The sequence below is a fragment of the Coregonus clupeaformis genome, chromosome 27, assembly GCF_020615455.1.
Source record: "Coregonus clupeaformis isolate EN_2021a chromosome 27, ASM2061545v1, whole genome shotgun sequence".
Lineage (NCBI taxonomy): Eukaryota > Metazoa > Chordata > Actinopteri > Salmoniformes > Salmonidae > Coregonus > Coregonus clupeaformis.
In genome coordinates this window covers 31,949,456-31,962,548 of record NC_059218.1, presented here as the reverse complement: position 1 = coordinate 31,962,548, position 13,093 = coordinate 31,949,456, and the positions used below count along the sequence as shown (strand labels likewise).

The window sequence follows — 13,093 nt, the reverse complement described above, 5'->3', positions numbered from 1 at the left end:
CCATGGGACCACGCAGCCGTCATACCGCTCAGGAAGGAGACGCGTTCTGTCTCCTAGAGATGAACGTACTTTGGTGCAAATCAATCCCAGAACAACAGCAAAGGACCTTGTGAAGATGATGGAGGAAACAGGTACAAAAGTATCTATATCCACAGTAAAACGAGTCCTATATCAACATAACCTGAAAGGCCGCTCAGCAAGGAAGAAGCCACTGCCAAAACCGCCATAAAAAAGCCAGACTACGGTTTGCAACTGCACATGGGGACAAAGATCGTACTTTTTGGAGAAATGTCCTCTGGCCTGATGAAACAAAAATAGAGCTGCTTGGCCATAATGACCATCGTTATGTTTGGAGGAAAAAGGGGTGGCTTGCAAGCCGAAGAACAACATCCCAACCGTGAAGCACGGGGGAGGCAGCATCATGCTGTGGGGGTGCTTTGCTGCAGGAGGGACAGGTGCACATCACAAAATAGATTGCATCATGAGGAAGGAAAATTATGTGGATATATTGAAGCAACATCTCAAGACATCAGTCAGGAAGTTAAAGCTTGGTCGCAAATGGGTGTTCCAAATGGACAATGACCCCAAGCATACTTCCAAAGTTGTGGCAAAATGGCTTAAGGACAACAAGGTATTGGAGTGGCCATCACAAAGCCCTGACCTCAATCCTATAGAAAATGTGTGGGCAGAACTGAAAAAGCGTGTGCGAGCAAGGAGGCCTACAAACTGACTCAGTTACACCAGCTCTGTCAGGAGGAATGGGCCAATATTCACCCAACTTATTGTGGGAAGCTTGTGGAAGGCTACCCCAAACGTTTGATCCAAGTTAAACAATTTAAAGGCAATGCTACCAAATACTAATTGAGTGTATGTAAACTTCTGACCCACTGGGAACGTGATGAAAGAAATAAAAGCTGAAATAAATCTTTCTCTCTACTATTATTCTGACATTTCACATTCTTAAAATAAAGTGGTGATCCTAACTGACGTAAGACAGGGTATTTTTACTAGGATGTCAGGAATTGTGAAAAACTGAGTTTAAATGTATTTGGCTAAGGTGCATGTAAACTTCCGACTTCAACTGTATATGTACGTTTGAGTTTATTATTTGTTTGTGTGTGTATGAGCGTACGAGCATAACATGATGACATGGTAATGTATATGTTGCAGTATGTGTTTGTCTGTGCTCGTGTTCATGCTGATTCACAGAGGAAGAATATGGGATGTGTGTTAGAGCCACCCGCAGGTCTCTCCAGGTGGACTTGTCTCCTCAGAGAGACATTTCACTAAGTGACTGACTCACATCGGGACAGCCAGGAGGTTAACACTCCATCAAAACATTTAATTAACCTACGTTAGTTAACGTTAACTAACCGACGTTACTTACTTACCCAGTCACAGGGACAGCTTTTAGACACTGCCACACTTGTGGCAGGCATGTAATATGTATGTCATATGTATGTCATATGTATGTCATATGTATGTAATATGCAGGTAATATGCATGTAATATGCATGTAATATGTATGTAATATGTATGTAATATTAATATGTGGGTTATGGGTCCATATGATAGGTTGACTGCACCGTACACACTGGATATTCTGTAGATCATATACATTATGTATGTAGCTGTTCATCACTCTGTACAGTACGTGGAACTCATTCATTCTTTATGGAGGTCTTTCTAAGAGTCAGCACAAGAGCTAACCTGGCAGCAGGGGTCTGGACTGACCCAGTCAGACTAGTCCATCCTCAGGAGCAGGGGGAGCAGGAAGTTAGGTTTGTCATAGCCTGTATGTATGGATGTTAAGGTTTTCATGGGAAATGGAAAGAGAGCCTGTGATGTGGTTTCCGCTTTTGGAAGTTAACAAGGCGACATTCCATCTTAACTCTTCCTCCACATTTACTGGATTGGTTGAACAGTGCAGAAGAGAACCTCCCCCAACTGTTTTTTTTCTTCTTGTCAAGACCAGTATGTAGGGTTTCTAGTTTGGGGTGTTTCTTTTAGGCCTGCTATGTTAGGTTAGGTTTGTCATGACTTCTCCTTCCCTGTGTTTGTGTTGGTGTGTGGGTGTTGATGCCCCTGTTTGTATGTGATGGAGTGTGTGTTGGTGTAGGATGTGTCTGTGAAAGAAAGTGTTGGAGAGTGATTGAGTGTCTGTGTTTGTGTGCATGTGAGAGTGCTTGTACGTCATATGTGTGTGCCTTTACGCATTTGTTAGTGCATGATAAGAGTGCATGATAAGAATGCATGATAAGAGTGCATGATAAGAGTGCATGTGTTAGTGCATGATAAGAGTGCATGATAAGAGTGCATGTGTTAGTGCATGATAAGAATGCATGTGTTAGTGCATGATAAGAGTGCATGATAAGAGTGCATGTGTTAATGCATGATAAGAATGCATGTGTTAGTGCATGATAAGAGTGTATGATAAGAGTGCCCGGGTTCGATTCCCGGGCGGTGCACGTGTTTCCCCCCTGTATATAGCCTCCCTACTGTTATTTTATTTTACTGCTGCTCTTTAGTTATTTGCTTTTATTTTTTTTACTTAACACTTTTTTTTTAAAATGCTTGTAAGTAAACATTTCACTGTAATGTCTACACCTGTTGTATTCGGCACGTGGCAAATAAAATGTGATTTGATTTGATATGAGTGCATGATAAGAGTGCATGATAAGAGTGAGGGGAGCAGAGAGAACTGTCTCACTCAGCCAACATCAGCCTACATCCCAGTCCTACAGGGCCAAAAGGGCCCTCACTGTCCTGCCTGCTTCATAACAACCCCCGAAACACTGGCACACTATTCTCTCTCTCAACTCCCCTCCCCTCCCCTCCCCTCCTCTCCTCTCCTCTCCTCTCCTCTCCTCTCCTCTCCTCTCCTCTCCTCTCCTCTCCTCTCCTCTCCTCTCCTCTCCTCTCCTCTCCTCTCCTCTCCTCTCCTCTCCTCTCCTCTCCTCTCTTCATAACCTGCCACTCTCCCTCTCCCCTATCTTCTTCTCTCTCCCCTCTCTTCTGCTGCTGCTCTCTCTCTCTCCCCTCCACCCTTGCTGCATTTCTCTCCCTTCATCTCAGCCTTACTAGTCGCTTGATATTGGACTGCATTCTCTCTCACTTCCTCTCTATCGTTCTTTCACTCCATTTCTGTACCTCTCTCTTTCTCACTATTTTCCTTCCTAGTCTCCCACTCATCCACCCTCTCTTCCTCCCGCTCTCTGACTTTCAAAGCTCTATAAATGTCATTTCATCATGCACTTGTCTTCATCACAACTAGTTTTTTAATTTTCTCCCCCTCCTCGCCCTCCCCCGTGCTCTCAGTGCTCCCCTCTCCCTTTCTCTTTCATCTCTCTTCTGTCATTCTGCTCCTCTCCTCCAGATTCCTGTACGAATCCTTCCCTCTCTTTTCACCGTTAAGAAACTGCACAATTGGATTAGCTAGATCTGTCTCTTTTTAAACCATAGCAATTAGAAACGGCAGAATGGGAGAACTGAACACGTAAACAGCATACACACCTTAACACATACAATCAAGCACAAACACATACACACATACACACATACACACATACACACAGACACACAGACACACAGACACACAGACACAGAAACACAAACGCCTGAGCGGATGCATACACAAACATATGCACACACGCACACAAACACTATAGTAACAGTCTGATCTTTCAGACCTCTTGATTACATAAAGACAAGGCATCGTTCCCCTGGCTAGTTTTAACAACTAGTTACGTGGTTTCCTGCATGTGTAATGTTTGTCAGATAGCAACCTTCACCGCTTGGAATCGTATCAAAATGCCAACATCCCCCCACACCCAAACTGTCATGCTTTTACTGTAAAAAAAAACACTTATTCCCCAACAAAGAATAAAATATAGAAATGGACAAGTGGATCAATCAAAAGACCCAATCTACATGATGCAGTTAAAGAATAGCCTATTAAACAAAATATAAAGTATTCACCTTTTGGCTGGTGCAAGACAGAGGACAGTCAAAACAGCATGACTTTGTAAAAAGTGATATGCAAATAAAATTATGTTTATTGGTTGATTAAACATATACCGAAAAAGGAGAAAATGCCTCTGTGGCAGGGGTGTGTGGAACAATTGAGGTGTGTGTGTATGTGTGTGTGTGAGAGTGCGAGAGAAAGAGAGAGACAGAGAGAGAAACAGAGAGAGAGAGAGAGAGAGAGAGAGAGAGAGAAAGACAGACAGAGAGAGAGAAACAGAGCAAGCGAGAGCGAAAGAAAGAAGGAGAGATAGCGAAGGAAAAAGAGAGATGAGAGATGAAAGATGAAAGGGGAGTATGTCTGTCTACATCAGTCTACTACACAACATTAACGTCGAGCTATCTACTCTAGCTAGTTTTTAGCTATGGTATCAAATATAATATATTATGTGTATATTATTATACTTATTACATTATTGTGAGACGATTATAATAATAGTATTATTATAATCGACTGAGATAATAATAGTAGTGATTACACTTACAGACACCAACACATAATGTCAGATTGTTATTCTATTCCCTCCAAAAGTTTGAAAAAGACAACAAAAGGGTAAAACATGCACCAAAAATACCTTCATCCCTCGGTTTGTTCATTGTAGACTCATCGTGTTTTTTTGTGAGCGGACCTAAGGTTAAGAAAAAGGGGAGAGAGAAGAGAAAATTCAAAAATATTTAACTTTGCTGAAAACCCCAAAACCAAAAAGAAAACAAGGGAGGAGAAAAATGGCAACAAGAGACTAGCGTAGCGCGGTATACCGGTTACCACGGTAACATCACGGTACTAAAAACCTCATGATATTTATGATACCTTTTTAGAATACTTAGTACCGTTTCATATGATACTACCGACTTTTTCAGCCCTACCAATCTAAAAAACCTGCTGGCGCCTGTTATAACATGTTTATAAAGTCTGTTTTTTTATTAATTCAGTTGAATTTAAGCAACAGCCACTAGTCTCCTGTATGCGCAGGTCCAATAATAGCCACTTCACGTTCATGCGCACATCACGTGTGGCAGCTGTAATCAGCCAGCCACATCCCCTACCAGCCCTCACTCACCTGCTTCTCTCTGTCCGCTCTTCATGAGCATCTATTCCTCCGTCAGTTTAAAAAATATATAATTTAGCCATGATGGCGAGTGGGGCTGCAGACCCTGATGAGTCTTCTGTTAGATTTGTACATTTGTTATTTTGGAGCAGCGCCCAAAGCGAGCAATGTGAATACATTGTATAATTTCATTGCCAGTTATAACCAAGAGCACAGACCAGTCTGAGTAGAATTTGCAGGTTCACTGTCATGCAGCCTCTGAGTGTCAATGAGGGAAAATGGAGCACCGCTTCGCGACAGGCATTCTTGCAGGTTTACAGCAAAGAAAACGGCTTGTCTCTAGCCTAAACGGTAAAAAAAAAAAAGATCCATATTATCGGAGATGCATTTTTTTCTTCCTATCGGGATTGTGCGCACTTTATATAATTTTACAAACCATGTCGTGGGCTGTTTTAAACTAATCCCAGGACGCTAATTATTGGTTTGATAACAAACAACGTTGTTCATTCATGATACCTAGCTAGCTAACAACCTGGTAACTTGACAGTAGGTTTAATTTGATTGGTACAGGAAGAAAGGAAAAGGTTCTGCTATTCATGAGAAGTGCTTCAAAGGTAGGATTCATATAGGCCTAATGGAAGCCTAAACTATACTGAACAAAAATATAAACGCAACATGTAAAGTGTTGGTCCCATGTTTCATGAGCTGAAATAAAAGATCCCAGAAATGTTCCATATGCCCAAAAAGCTTATTTCTATCAAATGTTATCAACAATTTATTTTACATCCCTGTTAGTGAGAATTTCTCCTTTGCCAAGACAATCCAGCGACCTGACAGGTGTGGCATATCAAGCAGGTGTGGCATATCAAGAAGCTGATTAAACAGAATGGTCATTACACAGATGCACCTTGTGCTGGCGACAATAAAAGGCCACTCTAAAATGTGCAGTTTTGTCACACAACACAATGCCAAAGTGTCTCAAGTTTTGAGGGAGCGTGCAATTTGCATGCTGACTGCTGGAATGTCCACCAGAACTGTTGCCATAGAATTGAATGTTCATTTCTCTATCATAATCCGCCTCCGACGTCGTTTTAGAGAATTTGGCAGTACGTCCAACCAACCTCACAACCGCAAACCACATGTATGGCGTTGTGTGGGCGAGTGGTTTGCTGATGTTAACGTTGTGAACAGAGTGCCCCATGGTGGCGCTGTGGTTATGGTATGGGCAGGCATGAGTTACGGACAACGACCACAATTGCATTTTATCAATGGCAATTTGAATGCACAGAGATACCGTGATGAGATCTTGAGGCCCATTGTCGTGCCATTCATCCGCTGCCATCACCTCATGTTTCAGCATTATAATACACGGCCCCATGTCACAAGAATCTGAAAATGTCCCAGTTCTTCCATGGCCTGCATACTCACCAGACATGTCATCCATTGAGCATGTTTGGGATGCTCTGGATCGACGTGTACGACAGCGTGTTCCAGTTCCCACCAATATCCAGCAACTTCACTCAGCCATTGAAGAAGAGTGGGACAACATTCCACAGGCCACAATCAACAGCCTGATCATCTCTATGTGAAGGAGCTGTGTCGCGCTGCATTTTTATTTTTTATTTTATTTCACCTTTATTTAACCAGGTAAGCCAGTTGAGTTGCATGAAGCAAATCGGGGTCACACCAGATACTGATACTGGTTTTCTGAAGGTGTCTGTGACCAACAGATGCATATTTGTGGATGCTAATCCATAGATTAGGGCCTAATGAATCAATTGACTGTTTTCCTTATATGTAACTCTGTAAAATATTTAAAATTGTTGCGTGTTGTGTTTATATTTTTGTTCAGTATATATACAAAATCAAAATTTTTCTGGTGCTCCTTAAATTCTGTTTGGTGCCTAACTCATTAAAAGTTGGGAGAAGTGTGTGTATGTGTGTTTGTGGGAGAAGAGAGTGGTGTGTGTGTGTGTATGTGAGAGAGGGAGAGCGAGTGTGTGTATGAGGAAGGGGGGGAGAGTGTGTGTGTCTGTGTTAACTGAAGAGTGAAGAAGGTTTCATGCAGTGTTTTCCCCTTACTGACACAATGACATGCAGATCATTATGCATGTATATTCCTTCCTCCCAATCCTCCAGCCAAATCACAGGTAGGCTTTTGCAAATATGAGCAAATCAGCCATTCTATGCACTATTCTATTATACAGTAAACAGTGTGAAGTTAAATTAAATGTGTTGTATTGAGTAGAAGTGTGAATGTTTGTGACAGGTTTTTGGAGAACGTTTAGAAAACGTGAACAAGTGTCCAGGGGACGGGGCAAACAGGATGCTAGGCCACTGATTTTTTCCCACTGTGGTATCGCGATACTACTCGATATCATGATACTTGGCCTGGTATCGTATTGTTTGTTAAAATGTTGGTATCGTGACAACACTACAAGAGACCATCCTCTCTCTCCGAAACAACCGAAAACCCAAAGGAAGAGAGCATTACAAATACAGCTTGTCCTGCGGAGACAGACCCAAACTAGTCTGTTTCACTGCACAGTATCTAGTCGAGAGCTGCCTGGTGAAAGACCCTAGAGAACATTTCCCATTTATTCCATACACATCAGTGCTTTGTAGAGGAAAATCAATGAGGAGAATCAAGCCATCATTCTTTGTGGTTAGAAGGCAGGCAGGGGAATGCCAACCCATCATGGCACATCTGCCCACTCAGCCCCTTAGCTCAGTGCTTCCAGCCCTCAGGCTACAGCATATCCGGGCCCTCATCCCATCCACAGGGACTGGTCTGTCCTGCCAGGATACACAACTACACTGGGGGGATGACCAGGGACACACACATACACACGCATGTACGCATAAACTTAAGCACACACAATTCACACATTCACACACACACAAACATCCCATCCAGAGACATCAATGCCCTCGTCAGAATGTCTCTCCCTCCTCCAGTGTATCCCTACAGGGAGCCAGGCATTGAGTGGTGGTTCAGTATTTACACAGCCATATGAGGGCTTCTGTCAGGGCTCCCCTATGCCAAGGTCACACAGGTGGCCCACATTAAGCTTTAATGTTAACAGCGGTTAAACGCTCCATAGGGGACAGCCTATAACAAGCATTATCAGATTGACCCCCCACCCCTCTGGCGCGCCACTCTCTGTAAGCCTGGCCGATAGGGATCCTGTTCATTTGTTTATTGTCTCGATCTGTCAGTGCGCTACATGGCCGGGCACAATCACTACACAGCTTTTATAGTCCCTCTCAATCATTGTTAGGATTCAGCATGGTATCCTGTCCCACACACGACACGCACGCGCGTACATGCACACGCACACACAGACAGACACACACACAGACAGACACACATACATACACAGACACACACATACACACACACACACACACATACACACACACATACACATACACAGACACACACACACATACACAGACACACACACACACACACACACAGCCACCTGGCATGCTAGCGATGCTAACACCACCTCTCCCTTTCTGTTATAGGGTGCTAACGACACACTACTCTCTCCCTATGTGTTGGCGATACACTCACTCATCTAACAGACACAGTGTACTCTCTGTTGGTGAGCCAGCAGATGTATTACTCTCACAGTGTGCTAACTACATCTCTCCGCCTGTCTTCTGATGGCTCCCTCATAGGGTGCTAACTACATCTCTCCGCCTGTCTTCTAATGGCTCCCTCATAGGGTGCTAACTACATCTCTCCGCCTGTCTTCTAATGGCTCCCTCATAGGGTGCTAACTACATCTCTCCGCCTGTCTTCTGATGGCTCCCTCATAGGGTGCTAACTACAGCCTCTGTCTGAGACAGATCTATTGGCAAAACGCACAACCAACACTCTGCAGTAGTGGATGATTGGCTGTCTGGATGATTGCCTGTCTCTCTCTCTCTCTCTCTCTCTCTCTCTCTCTCTCTCTCTCTCTCTGTCTCCTCTCTCCCTGCTCTCTCTCTGCACCCTCTCTCTCTCTGCTCTCTCTCTGCTCCCTCTCTGCTACTCTCTCTCTCTGCTCTCTCTCTCTCTCTGCTCTCTCTATGCTACTCTCTCTCTCTCTCTCTGCCCTCTCCCCTCTCTCTGCTACTCTCTCTCTCTGCTCTCTCTCTGCTACTCTCTCTGTCTCTCTGCTTTCTCTCTCTCTGTTCTCTCTCTCTGTATCTCTCTCTCTCTCTCTCTCTGCTCTCTCTATGCTACTCTCTCTCTCTCTCTCTCTGCTACTCTCTCTGCTCTCTCTCTGCTACTCTCTCTCTCTCTCTGCTTTCTCTCTCTCTGTTCTCTCTCTCTGTATCTCTCTCTCACTGCTCTCTCTCTGATTTCTCTGCTCTCTCTCTGATTTCTCTGCTCTCTCTCTCTCTCTCTCTCTCTCTCTCTCTCTCTCTCTCTCTCTCTCTCTCTCTCTCTCAGCATTACTAGAGTGCGTCCTTAATTTTATGAGGGAAGTGATCAAAATGTACCTGATTTCATCCCATCCCAGGCCTCCCAGGTGTAAGCACAGTTCCAGTAATGTGGTTGGGGGTGAGAGGGGCAAGGGGCGAGGGGGGTGAGGGATGAGGGACGACAGGTAAACAGACTGGTAATGGAGGGAAAGGTAGATTAGGCCCCTGCCAAGTCAGCACTTTCCCAGCAGCACTCTAAAACCACACCTAACCACTTAATGGTGAACACTGTGATTTCCAACCTCCTCTAATACCCATTAAAGAGCTTAAGCTGCATACAGAGAGCAGCTCCACTGAAATGGACCCCGTCTTCCTTTGAAATGGAGCGGCAGACTTCAAGTAAAGGCTTTACATGGGCATAATGCTTCCTGCTTCCTGGAAGCCCATGGCTCTGTGATGAGAGAGGAGACTCAATCTGAGATGATTGTTGGATGTTGGATGTGTTCAGTTGGGTTCTGTTGTGCTGTCAAAGCAGGTTTTTGTGTAAGGGGAGAGAAAATGTGTTGTGCTGGAGCACAATGTGGGATGTTTTCTGCCGTGCATATTGGGATGTGACAAGCAGGTATGACAGCATTGTTGCCTAACAGAGACAGAGACAGCGACAGAGACACAGCTCTGTGGGGAGAGAAACAAACAGGGTTGTCTGTGTTCAGTGAAGGTGTCAGAACTGTGCAGTGTGCTGGAGCTGGGGCCTGCTCTCACAGCTAGCTGACAGAGACAGCTCTACAGAGTTGTCAGTTCCATGTGGACAGCCAGACACTTAGAGTAGGCGATAGCTACAGTGCCTATACACCTGCTTGAATGGCTTGGCGAGAATGGCCTCAATGTTCCCAATGTTTTCCAAGAACACCATAATACAAACATTGATTCTTGAAACACTCACGAATACTCCACCAGACATACAGTACATCACAAACACACATTTACTATACCTCATTGCTACTTTCCTCATCTCTAGATGGTCATCATTCTCACTCTAAGGAACTCATTGTTACAGGAAAAGGATGTTGTATGCAGGCACAACAGGTCTGGTAAACAATGGTAGACATATTATTTGTCTGCTTACTATTGTGCAAGAACATTGTCGTTTGATTTGAAAGCCTTGGTTACTAGTCAGGTTAAAAAGGGCAAATAGAATAGCCTCCTGAGTGGTGCAGCGGTCTAAGGCACTGCATCGCAGTACTGAGGCATCACTACAGCCGGCCATGACCAGGAGTCCCATAGGGCGGCGCACAATTGGCCCAGCGTCATCCGGGTTAGGGGAGGGTTTGGCCGGGGGGGCTTTCCTTGGCTCATCGCGCTCTAGCGACTCCTTGTGGCGGGCCGGGCACCTGCAAGCTGACTTCAGTTGTCAGTTGAACTGCGTTTCCTCCGACACATTTCCACCAGAGAAGTTGTTCATTGCCTTCAGTTGCACTTTAAACTACAGGGAGCCCCCCTCCCAGTTAACACTGTTTCTCCATGGTTGAGTGAGCATGGAGCATGAACACAAGCTGCTGTCTGCTGTCCTTGTCCATTTCCCCAGTGCCGTAAAGAGGATGAAACTGCAGTGTGTCATGTCTGTGCTGTGTATTTGACGAGGTGTCTGACACAGCATCAAGCCTCCACAAGTGCTCCTAGTTTCATTCCCATACCCCCCCCACTCCGTCCCTGGCTCTGTGGCCCTGCCTGCTGAAATATGTTTTTTAATAAAGAGTCTGGACGGTAAACGGCCACTCCACCAGCGATAGAAATGGGGGATCTGAGGCTCTTGGCTGAGGAGAGTCTGGAGGAAATAGGAAGGCAATGACACAGTGCTCTCACCGAGCAGGCTGGCGGCTCGCACAGCACAGGAGATTCTCTACGTGAGGGAACTAGGCACAGCTGGACTAAATAGAGACCCTGTGTGTTTGTGTGTGTGTGTGTGTGTCAACTCACTTCTCGCTCTAACATTAGGTCAGTTTTGTTTTCATTATTTTAAAAAGCCATTTGAAGCAGCAGGCTACATAGCGGCCTGGTGGGGAAGGACATGGAACTGATTTGCATTCAGAGCATGTAACCTCATCTACCACAGCCCGCATAGACAGGAGGGAGGGTGTGGGGATACAGAGAGAGGGAAGGAGGGAGGATGGAGGAGGCAGAGAGCAGAGGTGGTTCTGCCTGAGTATTTCCTTCTCCTACAGTATTACTCTTAAAATTGGGCAGAAATGTGTCATGTGTAGTTTCCTCTGTGCTCTGTGAGTGTTGGGTAATTCTAAGGCCTCAGATACAGGTAGCAGATGGGGGTACATTAGAGGGCCATCGATAAGGGAGATACATAGAATGGTGCACTTAACAACCCTGTGGGATATGGAACTGTGATATGTGGAGACTGTAGTTCCTCTCACTGGTATAGTCATTGTGTGTGAAATAGACACGACTGTCCTACCTTATCAGTGACTGAAACCAGATTGTTGCCTTTTGCCTCTCTCCTTAGGCATATCCCGGGAACGAGCCGGGGTTGAACAGAGTTCAGGCTAAACCCTTTGTCTCTCCTTGGGCGTCTTCTTGATTAATTACAGCATGACGGGGTGGGAGAGAGGGGTTGGGCTTGGGTATGTTTGAGAGATTGATTGTGGACCTGCCATGTCCAACAATTTGACCCGAAGACAGGTCAGATGAAAACAGTCCTATTTCACACACAATGACTACACCAGTGAGAGGAACCAATTAAGTTCTTGCCTAGCAACAGAGATGTACCCATGTTTAACCCTGGCTCCGTGTTCGTCATGTTGTGATTAACTTTGTTTATCTTATAGTTTACTGAAAAATCCTCATCAATACATTGAATGGTGCACTTAACAGCCCTGTGGGATATGGATCTGTGATATGTGGAAACTGTAATAATCCATATACCGGAGGCAAGTTAAAACATGTCAATACTGCGTGAACATGGAAAATTCATGAACACTCAATTCTTTCTCTCACACACAAATAAGCAGACAGGAAGTAACCCATGGGGACAGCAACAGGCCTGTGTGAACAGTGACCCTAACACATGGGGACAGCAACAGGCCTGTGTGAGCAGTGACCCTAACACATGGGGACAGCAACAGGCCTGTGTGAGCAGTGACCCTAACACATGGGGACAGCAACAGGCCTGTGTGAGCAGTGACCCTAACATATGGGGACAGCAACAGGCATATGTGAGCAGTAACCCTAACACATGGGGACAGCAACAGGCCTGTGTGAGCAGTGACCCTAACATATGGGGACAGCAACAGGCCTATGTGAGCAGTAACCCTAACACATGGGGACAGCAACAGGCCTGTGTGAGCAGTGACCCTAACAATAAGTGACATACTTTGACAAGAACACAAGCCACATGTAAAAAACACTCTCACTCACAGACAGGCACTCCTGTAGCCTTGGGAATAACCAAATCACACACACTCAGTTTTCCTCCCAAGCAGGATACACCACCTCAACGTGACATAGTGGTATACAGCAATCTCTCCCCCTCCTCTCCATTACATAGAGAGCACTTAGACAAGATGTACAACACAACTCACACTACCGTATTT

At 45.0% G+C, this 13,093-nt stretch overlaps 1 protein-coding gene across 2 annotated transcripts in view; it reads right to left on the bottom strand.

Moving 5' to 3' along the window:
- Nucleotides 1-13,093, bottom strand: part of LOC121541792 (neuroligin-2) — a 78,651-nt gene that overhangs the window by 34,728 nt on the left and 30,830 nt on the right. Inside the window, exon 3 of one of the 2 annotated variants that reach the window (XM_041851093.2) lies at nt 4,599-4,652. The exons of the other annotated variant lie outside the window; for it this stretch is intronic. Coding sequence (XP_041707027.1) covers nt 4,599-4,652 — 54 coding nt within the window. The remainder of the gene's footprint in view (nt 1-4,598; nt 4,653-13,093) is intronic. 2 annotated transcript variants of the gene reach the window in all.